The sequence below is a fragment of the Camelus ferus genome, chromosome 1, assembly GCF_009834535.1.
Source record: "Camelus ferus isolate YT-003-E chromosome 1, BCGSAC_Cfer_1.0, whole genome shotgun sequence".
Lineage (NCBI taxonomy): Eukaryota > Metazoa > Chordata > Mammalia > Artiodactyla > Camelidae > Camelus > Camelus ferus.
This window is the reverse complement of record NC_045696.1, coordinates 115206237-115224292: the sequence shown is the minus strand read 5'-3', so window position 1 is coordinate 115224292 and position 18056 is coordinate 115206237. Positions and strand designations below refer to the sequence as shown.

The following is an 18056-nucleotide window of genomic DNA, read 5'->3' as shown; positions in this document are numbered from 1 at the left end:
AAAAGCCGGCTCTAAGTAGACTAAGAAATCCTAAGGGTTCAACTGAATGTCCTTTCTTACATCCATATCCCAGCTGAAATCTGACATCTGTGTTTCTCTCTTAACTGTGTTTTTGTTGTTTTTTTTTTAACAAATGTTTCATGATTCTTCCTGACTCACATCTAAACCCAATGGTTTTATACTCTTATTTAAGGGTAATAATGAGAGATAACCACTTATGGATTTTTTTACATGTATATACTTAAATTTTTTTCCTTCACCATTCTGCCACACCTTAGTCCCAAATAGACAGATGATTCCCTACTCATATGCTCAGAGGAGGAATATAACAGGAAGACAGTCTCTGATCACCACGGACCTTGTTTCAAAAGGTCAGGTGAGGGGAGGTTGTAGGGTGGCAATGAGGTCATAGGAACGTGGCCTATCCAGGCCGGAGGGACTACTGAAGCGTCCCAAATCTGTGCCTCCGAAGTCGAGAGCAGGACCATGCTCACCGGGGCTCACCATCCCAGGAATGCCTATGTGGATGCAAAACTTGATGAGCAGAGGAAGTCTCCCACCAAAAGCTGGATGGATAGTCTGTTTGATTCCAGAAACTTGGCGCACCCTGAAAAGAATTCAATTGCATTTCCCTGCAGACTAATAAAATGGGCTTTTGAACCAGAGATAAAATCAACTTAGAGCAATAAAAAGTTACATTTAATACACCCTGAATTTGTGGTTTGAGAGTCACACCTGCTACAAAATCAAGAACTCAGGCTGCTACTTGGAGAGATGCTCTACCCCCTAATTCTCAGTCCAAGGCCATCCAGTCTGGGGCTTTGCAACCATTCCGCCCAGCTGGAAGCAAGGAGTGGCTTAATCTGTGACTGGCTGCAGCTTGACTGGCCCTGGAAGGACATAACCAATAGGTGCAGCAGCACAGAGTCTCTCGTTTTAAGTGGAACAAACCACCACAAGTCAAAATCAGTCACAGAAGAAAAAGAACCAAGTAAAACCTGGCCATCGCTTAGTCGGTGAACTTCCACATTCAAAATGAGGATTTACAGGGTATTTATAAACACAATGCCTAGTACTCAAACAGTGTTTGTTATATGCTGAGCCGGGGCCAAGTGATTTAACCCACGTCATCGTTACCACAAGCTGATGAAGTAGGTTCAGTATTCATCCCATTTTATAAAGACACAGAGATACCTGGGGATAACATGACTTACCCAAGGTAGCAGCTCTTAGACTTGAACCGAGTCAGTCTAGCTCAGAGTCCCCCTGACCCCCTTCAGGACTGTCTATGCCCACAAATGCTCAGATAGTTTAAGCAGTATAACCCCAAAGGAAGAGATTATCAGATCCACTCCCTATACATTAAAGATGAGGAAACACCAGCAAAGAGATTAAAGAGGTGTGCTCAGTATCCTATAGCTCAGTATATCACTCATCTTTGTTTTATGACGAACAATACTCACTGTCAATCAGATGAACCATTTTGTTTATAATGTGACCCAAAGGGCAAAGCAAAAGTTTTAAACCCAGTCTTCTACAACCTTCCAGGAGTTTTACCTCAGCTTCTCTAAAGCTGACATGAGACCCAAGTGACAGGAGGTCACACAAAACACCCTGATGGGACATCTCTGGGTGTCTTCCTGGGAAGCAAGACTGTGCTAAGAAGTCACTTAAGAGAAGAACAGGCAAGGAGCTCAGAGAGAGGAAACCCAGGGGCTGTAACGTGGTCGTTCAAGAAGCAGGGAATTTGATTCGGAGCAATTTGTTCTCTACTCTTATTGAAACACCTACAATTAGAAACCTCTACTTTGGAAATGTGATCTTTTTGTTGCTCTGTTTCTGTTCCATCCATTTCAAAATAAGATCCCTGTGGAAAATCCTTCATGACCCCTACGACAAAGCCATCACTGTAATTCTCCCTTGTCCTTCAGTAAAGGCCGGCAGGTAACCGTAGCATCTTACTGGCAGGTCCGAAGTCCCGTGATGAAGAATTATTAGTGAAAATGAGACCCACTTCTGTCTCCTGAAGGAGAATGATCTAATTGTGGGCCGAGCTGTTTTTCAAGTCCATCATGGGGACAAGATGTTACAACAAGAAATCTGGGTTATTTAGCTCCCTGGGCACTCAGTGACTCACGTCTTAATCCCCTTCACTTTGCGTGTGTTGACAAGTCCTGTCATTGATAAACTCAGCCTCGCCTTCTAATAACTGCTGAAAGCTGAATCACATGATATTAGAAAAAAATGTCACTTACTGGCTTCTAACCTTTTCAACCCTTACTTCTGTTTCCATCCTAAGAATATTCTCACTGCTTGTACGAAAGAAAGATGATGATGAATTCGAGGACTCTGGCAGCCTGCAAAGACACGCTTAAGAGTGAAAACAGAAGCAAGTAAGGATTGAATTGCTGTTGAGGAGGCTGTTGAGAAAGCTCCCCAAACAAGGTAATTTAAGAAAGACTTAAGTTGAGGAACTTAAGCTAAGCAAGAAGGAAAAAAAAAAAAAAAAAAGAAGAAAATTCTTGCTACCAGCACGCTATGTTGTTTTAAGTTAAGAAGCGAAAATGTGCTCTATACCTTGGTGTCTATCTGTGTTGTGATTAACACCAGGGTCCTCTTTATTCAATTAGAAAAGATGTAACAGATCTAAAAATTAAAGAGGACCCAGAGAGAAGAAAGACGTGTTTAAATTAGTAGACAGCTACTTGCCTTCAAATGCTCTAACAAATCTGTTAAATTTCAATTAAATTGAACTTAGCATGGAAAAGAAACTAAAAAAAATAAAATTAAATAAAATTTGAAAACCTAATAAAATAAAAGCTTTATAGGTTAGTGTTGCCTAGAAAGATACCAAAAGGGAGACATGAACTCAGGGTCAACCCAGTCAGATTGAATCTCCTTTCATTCTCCCTTGAAGGCACCTGGTTCTGGGGACCTTACCACCAGGCAGACAACTAGCTTTGTTGTGCTTTCGGACCAGCCATGGACTAGAGCAAAGAAGTGAAATAGAGGTAGTGACCAGCTCACCCCGGCCCTTAAGGTTTTCCAGTGCCTACCACCCTGGCACAGGCAGATGGCCACAGGACTTACCGCATTAAAATTGGGGAAGAGGTTGACTGCGGCCGCAGTGTCAAGAGGAAAGGGAAGAAACGGTTTAATGTCCAGCGACGGTTGCAGAGGAGGGGCTGGTGGGCGGACCAGGGCTGGGAGAGCAGGGCTCTGGCACGTACCACCTGCACAGGAGAGAAAAGGGAGCGATCAGGGGCATCGCACGTGTCAAACATACAATACGCAAACACCACAGTCTCTTTTGAGACCAAAAGGCCAGCTTCAAGGATCACTGGAAAAAAACAAGGCACAGAGAGTGTTGACTTCAACCGGGGACCGGCCAGTGCACAGCTGTGTCTTGAAGCAGAGGAAGCCTGTGGAGCTGCTCCCTTTTCTTTGTTGGATTAGAACTTTCCAATTAATGCAAGGAATTGTTAACATTTCAGACATATCATATTCTCCAATCCATCCTTCTTTTCCTGCCTAGAGCTCTGGATTGAGTCAGTAACAACTCTGTAGCCATGATCCCTTGATTCAAAGGGGAGACCCCTCCACTGCTCCCCCATCCCTCTTTGAAAACTAACTTTTGCTCAAAATATGCATCCAGTATGAGTGTTTAATTTACAGAACTGCTCTTTTCTACTACCTCCAAAACTCTGGCAGCAAGATGACATGAACCTGGCAGGGACAAGGAACTTAACCACAAACACAGGCAGCCACACCTTACTGCCTTGGCAACTGGAAGATTAAAACCAGCAAATCCAGCTACTAATCATGTAGTCCCTGCGCTATTTACACCCCTGTGGCTCTGAACATTCAACGACAACCTGCCTCCTACCCAGTCACGAACAGGTGGAATTTAGAAGATCACCAGTGAGCAGGCAATGGGATATTATAGCAACATAGACACCTCCTCTGCGTATCAGTGGGCAATCAGCTATTTGCAAGGAAATTGCACCCTTGCCCCCTTCCTAGGACTCCAGTGCATTCAGAAGTTGAAAGGACAGAAGCCCACTTTTCCTGTTCTGTCTCCCATATTTTGGTAACATTCCAAATAACAACATTTGTTGTTAATTAAAGGCTGTTTGAATCCTAGGAAACTGTTAAACTATGCCAGCCTTCTAATCTGAGAGGCAAGCAACAGACTGTAAAAAAAAAGACCCTGCTAGTGAGAATCCAAGAAGCATTAGGAAAACAAAATGCAGTGGGATTTTTGCTGTTCTCCTGGAAGAGAATTTTAAGAGACAGAAAAGAGAAGAAAGGTTCCTGTCTGTGCCGCGTACTTGCCTACTATCTTGTTTTTAAAACAAAGTGGAGTGAAATCCCACACAAATGATCTTTACAAATCTCACAGTCAGTGCCGGTCAACCGCACACACACCCCCATCATCTTGCTCTCAGTCAGTTACCCGAACAAAGGTAAACACTTAAAAAATGATCCCCCAACGCTAAAGCCAACCCTACTGGACCAGAAGATCTACTAACAAGGTGGGTGACTTAATACGTGTAACAGAAGCCGTCAGCACAGGATTTAATTAACCATCCCCAGGAAAACCATTAGCTCTCCTGGCTCCAAGTATAAAATCAACTGGAGCCAAATTAACACAACTAGTATTTCCCCCTGCCTCTTTTCACTTCCCTCTTGAAGTGTTCCTCCGCAACCACAAGGCCAGTAACAGCGAGTCTGAATCTGCCAACGAATTAAAATAAAAAGTAGTCCAAGTCAGGAAGTGCGGGGCAGACGTTAAAACAAACAGATAAAAGCAAAATTTAACACGTCTACATTCACCAGAGCACATCGTAAACTTAGTTTATGGTCCACCTGGCGGTACACTTGCTTGGAGAGGACATTCATAGAACTTTGGTGATGGACCTGTCATGACTTTGGTATTGCTGACAACTTCTCTTTCGATGAAAAGTTAAAGAACCAAAAAATTAAATTTTGGTGGATGCCTCTTTAGAAAACTCAGGAGTAAAATAAGTTTGGGTTGGAGTCAGTGGTATAGCTTAACAGGTTTACAAAAATAATAGTGAGCTTTCAATAAATAATTAGAAATTATTATTATCTGTATCACATGCTTTGCAAAAAGTATTCATTCATGCACACTGATTACCTTGTTTGACCCTAAAATCTTAGAAATCAGGTAAGGGCTAACATATTATCGTGGAGAAAGAAGTAAGTTGATAAACTAGCTGTTTGCGTCGCATCCAAAGAGATATTCTATTTTTATAATTACAAGAATACAATTTAGCAGGAACATATTCTGTAATTATTTCATTTATCAGTCTCTCTCTGGTTCAGGATATCCAAAGAGGTTCAGGGCAAACTCAAGCTTCTTTTTTTATCCACTAAAATGAGAGGAACAAAGAAGAAATATATGTTGATTTGATTGCCAGGGAAGTTAACTCCCACCTTCCTTTCTCCCAGATACTTAATTCCTTTGCAATCCATTATACAGACAATTCAAGGTGCTTTCTCAATGTTGCAACGGGAGTTTCCTACCTAGGGGATAAAAACATCAGAGTCGTAAAACTGGGGAGAAGGTGGAGCTACTACTTGTGTCCATCCCCTACTACCTGTTTGAAGGGAGAAACCTGAAAGATCAGTGGAAAACAAAGAACTCGTGACCACATATTCTTTGGCTACTTGCTCTGCAAATCCAGGTGTAGTGGATGCTGTGGTATGCTCCTGAGAGCCCCCTTCCTGATGAAGGCTCCCCAACTGCTGGGGAGCCACCACTGATGTCTCTCACCTGGGATCCTCTTCCAGCACTGCCTTGGATCAAAGGAAGCTGCTTAAACCAAGGTCAAAGTCCCTCCCGAGTGGAGAGGCTGGTAGCCCCAGGTAACGATGGATTCATGCAGGGGTTTACTGCCTTCTCCCCCTTGCCTCAAGCCAGGGCAACCCTGAAGCTCTATGTCAGCTCTAAAGCACCTCATAGAACCTAGGACAGACTGAGACCTCTGTTGTGACTGCATCACAGTTCAACTTCTCCCTTTGCTCAGGCCCGAATCTCTGATTCTTCGCAGGAGATGGTCCCCAGTAAAGTCTCAGAGTCCACATCCAGCAGCATGTGACCTATGACACCAGAGAATAACAATTCATGGGTCGAAGTGAAACACCGGATTACTTTATTCTAACACAGAGAACTGCCTCTAAATCTATGGCTTAATATTGAGGCACAAAATTGAGGCTACATCTTAAAAATTATCTGGGGCTAATATTTCTGCCTTTAAAATTAGGATACATTCTCAAACATTTTACTTATAGCAATCTGTATGTGCTCAACAGCAAGAACATTATTTGCAAATAGTGTAAAATCAAAAGCAGCAAACAAAATATGTTTCCCCTGCAAAGCTGATTAAATATGCTCCTTGAGAAAACAACTATTTCATTCTTTCATTTTTTAAATCAAAGTTATTATATTTAGGACAGGAATACATATTTATTATTCTTTTCTTTATTATAAAATTATCTCAACAATAATAAACATCAAAATATATAATGAATTTGTAGACAGGCCTACAGGTTTAAAAAAGAGTTGTTTTGTTGTTATTATTTACCAAGTTTTGCTTTATTCATTGGAGTGTCACATTTCTGGAAATATTGATGTTCTTAATTTGAGAAAAGCTTTTTGAAGCCTTTGTGGAATGGAGACTGAAAAAATAACAAATTCATGTCCTTTGTCTATGGACACTCCATGCCAAATTTCTTATATGCCATGAAAGTCAACAAATAAAAAAATTTATTGAGTAGAGATTAATTATTATAGTTATACTGAAGAAGGTGTTGAATAATGAAGGTAAATAAAATAAATAGGATGCAGTAAGTTCACAAAACTCTCTGCACCTTTTTGATGACTGGTTTTGTTAGTTTATATTCATATTTAGAATTTGGAATTGAACTACAGTGCAAACATATTACTTACTACTTTGGTCTATTCACAAGGCAGCTGTGTATTCACAGAAGTACAAATCTGTGCATTTGAAAAAAGTACCAGAATAACCTAGCTGTTAATAGAGACTATTTGAGAAAGTAACTTGTTGCATTCACTTCAAAAGTTTGCGTTTTTGAAAATCTAATTAAAATGTAAAAAAAAAGACACAAATGAACTTATTTACAAAACAGAAACAGACTCACAGACATAGAAAACAAACTCATGGTTGCCAGGGGGGAAATGGGGTGGGAAGGGATAAATTGGGAGTTCGAGATTTGCAGATACTAACTACTATTATATAAAATAGAGAAACAACAAGTTTCTTCTGTAGAGCACAGGAACCTGTATTCAATATCTTAAAGTAACTTATAATGAAAAAGAATATGAAAAGGAATATATGTATGTGTATGTATGACTGAACCATTATGCTGTACACCAGAAACTGACACATTGTAAACCGACTTCAATACTTCAATAAAAAATGTAAATTTGGAAATGTGTGTTTCAATAACTTAGACAGATAAATAGGAATTGTAAACCAGTGGTTGTCAGTTGACTCTATCATATTAGAGAGAAAGTCTATAGAGTGCCGAGCAGTGGGCCTGGCCAGTGTTCACTGAGTGAGGGATATTTTTTTTAATGAACCCAATAAGTTCCAAAGGAGCCATGGTTCAAGGTGGTCAAGACAGAAATCTGGGCTCCCTGAAAGTGGTCAGTCAAGATGATTTTAAAAGCACCTGAAAATTCTTCACTTTGTTTATTTTGATCCCAGCAGAAAGAAAGACTTTACAATAAAGGGTCACTCTGTAAATCAATATTTTGAAATATTCCTCAAGAGCCGGATAATGTTCTTTCCCTCATGCGACACTTTAACCTTGAACTTCTGCACTTGATCTATCCAGGGTTCATCAAACAGTCACAGACATCCTGACAGCTTCACCTGCTACTTAATCACTCATTTCTCCAAATGACAAAACCAAAGCTCAAAATGATTAAGGGTTGATGCTGTTAAATATTCATGACAGTACATGCGTTAGAACTGTGAATCATTAAAATATATAGATATACAGCTAAATATATTATTATCAAATAACATACATTATATTATATATATTATAATATTATTATTTATAGGAAGTAGCCAAAATCCCTGATTTCCTGATGGGAGGAATAATTTCTATCACATCTTTTTCCTTTACCATCAATTTAATTTTATATATATTCTTTTATATGCTTACCTGTATATATGTATATTTCAATAGTGTCAATAGTGAGCCGTGATTAAACTGCTAAACTGCTCAGAATAGTCATACCTAACAGAAGAACATCAGAGCATTTTATACAACATCCAGTCCTAAGTAGTTCCTTGTAAAACACCTGATTTGATATACATGGAACACTACTCACATCCATTCCCAACTATTTCAGTTAGAATTTGCCATGCCCTTCAGAAGTCCACGAACGATAAATGCTGGAAAGGGTGTGGAGAAAAGGGAACCCTCCTACACTGCTGGGGGGAATGCAGTTTGGTGCAGCCATTATGGAAAACAGTATGGAGATTCCTGAAAAAACTAAAAATAGACTTACCCTATGATCCAGCAATCCCACTCCTGGGCATATATCTGGAGGGAACTCTAATTCAAAAAGATACATGCACCCCAATGTTCATAGCAGCACTATATACAATAGCCAAGACATGGAAGCAACCTAAGTGTCCATTGATAGATGACTGGATAAAGAAGATGTGGTATATTTATACAATGGAATACTACTCAGTCATAAAAAAGAATAAAATAATTCTATTTGCAGCAATATGGATGGACCTAGAGATTGTCATTCTAAGTGAAGTCAGAAAGAGAAAGAAAAATACCATATGATATCACTCATATATGGAATCCATAAAAAATAAAATTTTAAAAGACACTGAATTCCTCTACAAAACAGAAACAAGACTCACAGACATAGTAAACAATCTTACAGTTACTTGGGGGGAAAGGGGGAAGGAAGGGATAAATTTGGTAATTTGAGATTTGCAAATGTTAGCCACTATATATATAAAAATAGATTTAAAAATCTCTTCTGTATAGCATGGGGGACTATGTTCAAGATCTTGTAATAACCTTTAATGAAAAAGAATATAAAAATGAATATATGTATGTATATGCATGACTGGGACATTGTGCTATACACTAGAAACTGACAAATTGTAACTGACTATACTTAATCAAAAAAAAAGAATTTGCCATGTCCATTGTGGGACGGAGGGGTGCAATAGGATATCTGAGGTCTATGGGATAGTGGACATCAAAGAATTAGATGTAATACTACTAATAGGAAGTAGGAAAGAAATGATGGATTTGGGGCATAAAGGCAAAACTTGATTTGACACAGAACCCTGGCCATGGAATGAATGTTGTCATTACTGCAACTGGCCAGCCAGGGTGGGTGGGAGTGAAATGCTGAGAATATAGCTAAATTTTATAAATCAATTGAGTAAAGCAACTGACATGGACTAGACCTGCTATCTCCTTAAAATTCCTTTAAAATGCACATGAATTTTGCCAGGTATCTATTTTAATACCCAGTTTACAAACTCCAAAGTCTAAGCTATCCCCTAAAATACATCTCACCTAAAATTACACAGGTAATAAATGGTATTGGATGTAAATGCGAGTAACCTCAACAATTTTTTATGCACTGATGCAAATAGCTTTTAAAGTTAAACAAACAAACAAATAAACAAAATGACAACAAAAAGGAATACTCTACGAAGTCAGGCTTGTCATATAAGGCAAGTCAGCTCCCTTGCAGCCAGCATGTAATGGACTAAATCAGAAATCTTGTGAGAAAATTCTATTACTGCTCAAAAAAAAAAAAAAAAAAAAGAAAGAAAGAAAAGAAAAAGAAAAAAGAACAGACCCATCCCTTGTACGGGAGACAATAAAGGAATATTCAGTATTTATTACCAATATTTACCTACCATGAGAAGATGCTGGTTCTGTCCTATATTTGAGAAAGAATCCCAAAAGACACGACTATCACATCAAACATGTTTCCAAAGCCCTCCAGTGTACATTCTTTAACATCCAATTGCCAAATCAGAAAAACAGATTAGTGTTTGCTGCATTCCCTTGTGTGGCTGCCTGGTTGTTGGCTGGGGATGACAAGGGGCAGTCTGTTGTTGAGATTGTTTGTTACTCCCTAGCTAGGAAAACTGGGATGTTTACCATGTTTCCTTAAACCTCAGTGACCCAAACTCCCATCCAGTTCCTCCTCTCTTTGTTTAAACACTGTTCCCAACTGCAAGATACAACTAGAAACGAGTTTTGAGTTAAAATGTGAATTTAGTATGGGTTGGTCACAATTTTTCTTTTACTGTTTTCATTTTTTCTGTTTTGGATTGTCGGTTCACCTACTAGGGTTTGGAAAATGGACTCATCACCTTCTCCTTCAGGATGAAGGCCCTCGTTGGCCTAAAGTGACTTGCCCTTGGCAGGTCAATTCAAACGTGAAAGCCAGGTCTGGTCCGTGGGGGCAGTTGGCAGCACTAAGCCACAAAGGGTGTTGACTGCTGACTCACACACCCTGCCCTTGACCACAGAGAGGAATGAGGTGAGAATGTCAGAGTCAGGACAATTGGAGCAGCAGTTGGGAGACAGTGATTCAGAAACGTTTGTCCAAGTCAACCATCTGACACCATCTTAACTAGTGAGAGAAAACACATGTGAATGAGTGAGCCCTGTTTTCCCTTGTTCAAATCCTTTTATGAACTCATTTTAAGTTGTGGTGTTTAAATATTCCAGGATGCTACCCCAAAGAAGAAAGTTAAGAAAACAGGACTAGCTAATGTGTTCTCTGCCGTTGCCACTGAGGACCATGACCAAAATCAAAATACCTCTACTGCCTAGTTGCCAATATCCTGAGTCATGTCTTCACTAGAAGAAAAGTGGAATCTCTCACTTATTTAACCAACTTGCATAACAATTTCTGGTGTCTGGGTCACTGTAGGAAGAGTCTGTTCAGAGTACCAGGGTAAGGAGTTTGAGACATTTAATCCTACATACCCTCCACACTTGAGCCCCTCTGTCAAATAGTGTGTTAGTCAGGACAAGTACCTCCTCAAAGGCAATCAAAAGATTCTGCCTGGAAGCTGCCTCTCCAGTCTGCACCAGTGGATGTGAAAATATAAAATTTTCCTCAGGAGGAATTCCTCAAGATTTAATTCCACGAAATTAATTCTAACTAATGAAAAAAGGAGCTCTAGTGCTGAGCTGTCCAATATGGCAGTCACTCCCATGTGTGGCTATTTTAAATTAGAGTCAAGCAAATTTAAGCCAAATTAAAAATTCAGTTTCTCAGTCACACCAACTACATTTCAAGTGCTTGGTACCCACGTGTGGACAGGGACTAGTTCATTGCCTACTGCAGTTAAAAGATGTTTCCACCATCGCAGAAGTTTCTATTAGACTTCATAGCTCTAGTGCAAAAGCCACACTCTCAAGTGAGAAGTAATTTAAAGGTAAGGTGTTCCAGAATGCATTGCTAATAGGAGACAGGGTCTTGCTTTCTCCTGGGTCCTTCTCCTTTTGGGGTTGAGAAAGAGTGCTTTCCCAGAGCCAAACATGGCTAGACCCTGCTGAGATGATACTAGAAAGAATTAGTCATCCATTCCCGGAGAAGACAATGGCCAATCTGTAAATCTCCATGTGGGCTCAATGGTGAAAATCTTCAAAGGGCAACCACATTTAAAAAAATGGAATGCTGAAATCAATATTAATGAATGATGAGTGCTTTGGATAAAAATGATACCATACCTTCAAACCAAGGATGCAAAAAGAGCCAGTCCTGGGGCACATGGATGTTTATTAGTACCTGGTAATTCTTGAGAGTGCTACCCCAAAGCTTTTATTTCACCAAAGTGTGTCACAATCTGGCCTCACTAACAGCCAAGTGTTCAAATCCAGTTTACGTGGGCAGTTAAACCCGCCTGGCTACATCTGTCTGTCAGGGTAATTCCTTTCACAATATCCAGGTGTTAGTCATCTCAATCTTTAAAGAGAGAGAGAAAAAAAAAAAAAAAGATTTTGAAATCTTGTTACACCGTCTTGTTTTCCCATGATCTGTGCCTTCCAGTTGAGACTTGCCCACATGAACTTCTCCATACAAGGACAGCTAGTGTATGGTCCACAGTTACTCCACAGCCTGACAAATATCTTTCTTTCCCCACGCCTTTTCCACATGATATAATTGTGTTATCTCCTTCAAGCATGTGCCAATCTGGGAAGGCACTCAACGTGACCCCAGGTATTCAGGAAACATTTCCTGAGCTTCAGTGGTTTAGTGTGGCTTTCCCAGTATTATCAGGGTGAGTTAGGGAAGAATCACACAAATGAGGGAATACCTTTATCTCCCTAAAGTGTCCTCACGATGTAGATGGTGAGGCTACTAGTTGGGGCAGAGAACCCCTGAGGAAGAGCGAGTCTAAGAAGAGACGACAAGCTAAGTTTTTGACACAATGAGGATGAGGTGTAAGTGGAAATCTGGCCCTTGGGTAAGTGCTACTCCTGCTTAGAAGACAGCTCTGGGCAGACTTCATTCTGAGGAAATGGTGAAGAGTCATCAGGAAAGAACTGAAATCATGGACATGAAAGAGATTTCCTTGGGAAACTGTAGAACAAAGAGACCTGGGGTAAGCCTGAAACTTGACGATCTTCAGCTCGGTGAAGAAGAATGAGAAGGGCTGGAGAAAGAACAAGATGGGGAGGATGACCACCCAGAGGCAAGAGGGAGAGGTTTTAACCGCAGGAAGGGGTGGTCAGCACCGAGGTTGCCCACGGAGGGATCAAGTAAGATGGCAACCTCCGTGAGATCTAATGTCGTCGAGATTTTTGGTGGCCTTTATGAGTCCTTGAGCAGGGTGACATCAAAGAGAAGCCACTTTCCAGGACGGTCAGGGATGGATGAGGGATTCAGAATGGAGTCTAGTGGAGAAACCCATTTTGAACAACCTGACTGGGAAGGAAAAGTAAAGCAGGACACTCTAGACAGTGGTAAATATGTTGTAAAGGTGTAGAAAGGAACTGATTCATCTAGAAGATTTAATATAACCTACTTTTGGAATGGCAGGTTTCAACCAGCACTCAGGTCTAGAAAATGTCAAGCCATGACAGCCTCTCAAGCATTGCAATTTGTATTTATCTCAGTTACATCCCACTGCACATACTCTCTAACCCTCCATCAAGTTAGAGCAAGTAACCACTCATCTATTCCTGGTTCAGAACACAGTTCATGGACAACGTCCTCTACGTAGTGTCTAACAGATGTCAGTGTAGAAAGCGTGCCCCTTTGGCGCCCTACCCTGATGTGCTCACACATTGCTGTGTTTACGTGCTTCTCTGTCTGCTTCCCCACCTGAGGATGCTGGGTCTTAAGGAGAAAGTCTATTGTATTCCTCCTTGACTTTTACGTGTTAGGGAGTTCCTGGTACCTATTTCCTGACGTGTTTGTCTTTTTCCAAGAATGAATGGATGAACCAACAGAGGACTGAGTAAAACTGAATCACAGCCGGCTGAGATACTGCACTCTTTCTTCTGTTGTGCCCAAATTAACAATCGCATTCATTTCAAAACCCAGTAACTAACTTCCTTGGAGAACTAGAGACCTAGAGATGGGGACAATGACAGAGTTTATTGAAGTGCACTGCAAAAGGGTGAGGAACATTTTATCAAAGATTTTTAATCCAATGAAACTTCTATTGTTGCTTTTTCCTTTAAAATAATAAATAAGTGGACCAACCATAAATCTAATCTTTCTGTATTATAATTGTATTAGCATTTTTTTCCCCGGCACTACAGAAGCTTCTTAAACATGTTCCCTTTTTAGTTATGAAAATTCTATCTTGTAAACAACTCTCCTTCCTCCACAAGCATAAAAGCAGCAACATTTCAGCTTCTGTACACTGGACACTGTGCTGGGTTTTCTATGTAGTTTCTCTCTTTTGTCCTCTCAGAGCCTTATGAATAAGGAAATGGAGCAATGGTGACGTTAAAACAATTGTTCAAGGTCACACAATAAGTTGTAGACACAGGTTTCAAAACCAAACATTCCACTTCTAAAGTTTAAGCTCTTATATGTAAATTTTATTCAGAGATTGCCAATTTTTTGATGACCTGTGATAGAGAAAAAAAAAATCTATAAACAAAAGTTGGTTTCAATTAAACTAAGCCAAAGTGAATCAAATCAATTATACTCAGAGTAACTCACTTGTAAGGCACTGAATTATTCAAGAAAAAGTTTCATAGATTCAGGGAAATAGAAAACAAACTGTGGTTACTGGGGGGAAAAGGGGTAGATTATAACTCTGTGATTAACAGATACTCGTTACTATATATAAAATAAATAAACAACAAGTACCTATTGTTTAGCCCAGGGAACTATATTTAATTTCTTGTAATGACCTATAATGGAAAAGAATCTGAAAAATATATATATATATATGTAAGAAAAATTTCATGTTTCTTGCCTTTACTAGGGCTTACAATCCAATATATTGTATATTATGCATATGTTAAATCTATCAGATATCATAATGCTATAAACTGAATGTCTGCGTCCCCTCCATATTAATATGTCCAAATTTAACCCCCAATGTGTTGGTATTTAGAGATGGGGCCTTTGGGAGGTGATTAGGTCATGAGGGTGGAGTCCTCAAGAATGGACCTAGTGCCCTATTAAAGAGCCCCCAGAAAGATCCTTGGCTCTTTCCATTAGGAGAGGTGGCCGTATATGAACCAGGAAGTGGGCTCCCACCAGATACCAAACCAGCCAGTGCCTTGGTCTTGGGCTTCCCAGCCTCCAGAACTGTGAGAAATAAATGTCTGTTGATCACAAGCCATCTAGTCAATTCTAAGTATTCTGTTATAGCAGCCCAAATAGACTAAGACACAGGTGTTTAGCCAAAGCTATCAGATTTCTTCAAATTGAAGTATATTTGATTTAAAAGTTGTGTTAGTTTCAGGTGTACAGCATAATGATTCACATATATTTATACATATTCTTTTTCAGATTCTTTTCCATTATAGGTATTACAAGAAATTAAATATAGTTCCCTGTGCTAAACAGTAGGTCCTTGTTGTTTATCTATTTTAAATACATATTAATGTATATATGTTAATCCCAAACACTCAATTTCTCTCTCCCCCCTTTCCTCCTTTGGTAACCATAAGTTTGTTTTCTATGTCTGGGAGTCTACTTCTGGTTTGTAAATACGTTCATTTGTATCATCTTTTTAGATTCCACATATAAGTGATACCATATGATATTTGTCATTGTCTGACTAACTTCACTTAATATGATAATCTCTAGGTCCAACCATGTTACTATAAATTGCATTATTTCATTCTTTTTTTATGGCTGAGTAGTATTCCATTGTGTATATATATACCACATCTTCTACATCCAGGCATCTGCCAATGGATATTTAAGTCACTTCCCTATCTTGGCTGTTGTAAATAGTGCAGCCGTGAACATTGGCGTGCATATGCATTTTTGAATTAGAATTCCTTCCAGATATATGCCCAGGAGTGGGACTGCTGGATCATATTGTAACTCTATTTTTAGTTTTTTAAGGAACCTCTGTACTGTTCTCCATAGTGGCTGCACCAATTTATGTCAAATTTTTATTCTATTTGAATGAACCTGTTATTTGCTCCACTGTCCTTTTCACTCTGTCTACATAGACCAGAAGAGCAAAATAGAAACTAAATTTATATCTGTCAAAATTAATTGTACTGAACTTAATTGTACTATCTCCTAGAGCACTCACTTATTGTGAATGCTTTTATTCAATGATTCACTGTGATTTTTTTCATATTTCAATTTAATTTTCTTCCATAATAGCCATGGCACAAAATTTCTAGGAAATACCACTGGAATAAGCTACTGGGTGACATTTAGAAATAACCATGGAAGCAAAGACTATGTCAGATTTCTATCATCAAATAAAATGTATTAAGAAAAATGAAGATTGCATTTTTCTGTAAGGGTCCTGTACTTATTAGCACATCCCATTTTTAGCATCCATTAACTTCCAGGATTTAGGAACTCTGAGCTCTGGTTTTCATCGCATTGGTGAACGTTGTTACAAACTCTATAATAACAAAAAGAAATTCTGATTTCAATTTCCTCAAGAACATTCCCTGTGGAGCTAACATGTGCTCTGTTTAGTCTCGGCCTCGATGTGATTGTTTCTTCTGGCAGGTTTGGCTTAGAACAAACCTAACTTTGTATTTTCTTTTAATTCTGAAACATTTGGGCCTTGGAAAAGATGTAAAATCAGTTACTAATGGAATTGTCATAATGGTGGTATTCTGAAAATGACTGGTTTTCAAGTGCTTGTAAGTGATTGCAAGCAAGAAGATACACATAACCACATTTTTGTTTTATAAGAAGTTCTGTCATTTTGAGTACTTATAGTCTATGTTCTGTGCTGGATGACTTTATGTAGATTATTTACGTAAACAGTGAAGATATCCTTGCTTTCGTTTTACAGGTGAAGAAATGGGGGCTTCATGAGATCATTTTACTGAAGATAAACTACCTTGTTAAGCGGAAAAGCGAAGAAGAATTAAAAACCAGTGATGTCTGATTATGAAGCCCATATTCTTTGATTATATTACGTGCCTCTCCCTCTCAAATAGCTACAATTTGTGAGCCCCACCAGTTTTGAAAGGGGAATTGATGAACATGGAAATTACCTCTGAGGAAAGGATTTAAATTTCCACATTCAAGTAGATGGAAGAAAGCAGATAAAGGATTTACAAATGCAGGAGGGGAAAAAACCCAGAAATTGCATTCAGCCTCAGGGAGGAGAAAGTCTTTATATCAAGGTTATGGAGTTATTCCCAGAACATAACACATAATGAAAAGGGACATCTATATTATGATCAAATAAAAGACATTATACAATACTGCAGTTAATACAAGGATTAAAGTGACTCTAAAATGAAGGGGAATCTAAAATGATGGGAGTTTCCACTGCTGGAAGCCATGTCAGTAGAAATAGCTAGCATTGAAAGTTAAATCTGAGACGGCCTGCTGGAGGGGCTCTGAGCTTAGAGAATATCAGGCACCAACTAGATGTTCATGATCAGAGGCCAAAGGACATAAGAGAACACAGGCTTTTCAGTCTGCCATGATCGAGTTCTCACCTTCCGGTGAACTGCTGCCTAAAACATACAGTTCTTGAGCTGCCACGAGGCACGTGCACATCTTGGCTTGTGCTACGAATCCCCATCCATTTCACTCAACTCAGAGTGAGCCAGAATGAACTGGCTGCGGTAGGACATCACAGACACTGTCTCCAATTTTTCTTGGATGGCAAATTTCATTCTCTTATTAGTCTTTAGTCTTTGGATGTCCAGAATAGCACAGGCCTAAATAAGTTTCTAAGAGAAAAATTTAATTTAGAAATAAGAGTGAAATATTCTAGTAATTAAACGGTACACTACTGGCATATAGTGGATCATATAGACTGAATTACTTAAAAGTTCTAATTTCAAATAATAATGATAACTATTAATAATAATAACCACTATAATTTTTGAGCACTTTATATATATATGATTTTAATTTTCATAGTGATTCTATTAGCTCTTAATATTTAATTTTTTTAGTAGTTGAAACTTAAGCTGTATAAGATAAAGTATTTTATAGTCACTAATTCAAAGTTGGGATGCAAACACAGGTTGACTGATTTCAATATTATTTTTCTTTGTAAAAAATCATATTCTATCCATTGTCCCTATAAGCCAAAGGTAGAAATCTAAGACACTGCTTTCCTTTCTAGTACTCAGGGCATACGTTACCAATCAGTCATATTTCTAGTCGGCCTCAAAATCCTTCTAACACAACCTACCAGTATCTAGTATCTAATCCAGTTAACCAGCGTTTGCTATCCCCAACATATATACTCAAAATGATCTAAACATGGTGACATTCGGGCATCCTAAACTCTACTCTTATGCTCATCCATCAGATTGGAAGATGTATGGAAATCCTTTGTAACCACTGG

General features: G+C 39.1%; 1 protein-coding gene across 4 annotated transcripts in view; it reads right to left on the bottom strand.

Annotated features, from left to right (window-relative positions):
• Positions 1 to 18056, bottom strand: part of ZNF385D (zinc finger protein 385D) — a 290314-nt gene that overhangs the window by 214223 nt on the left and 58035 nt on the right. For all 4 annotated transcript variants that reach the window (XM_032488687.1, XM_032488682.1, XM_032488691.1 and 1 more), the window contains exon 2: positions 3091 to 3233. In XM_032488687.1, the coding sequence (XP_032344578.1) occupies positions 3091 to 3233 (143 nt within the window). The remainder of the gene's footprint in view (positions 1 to 3090; positions 3234 to 18056) is intronic.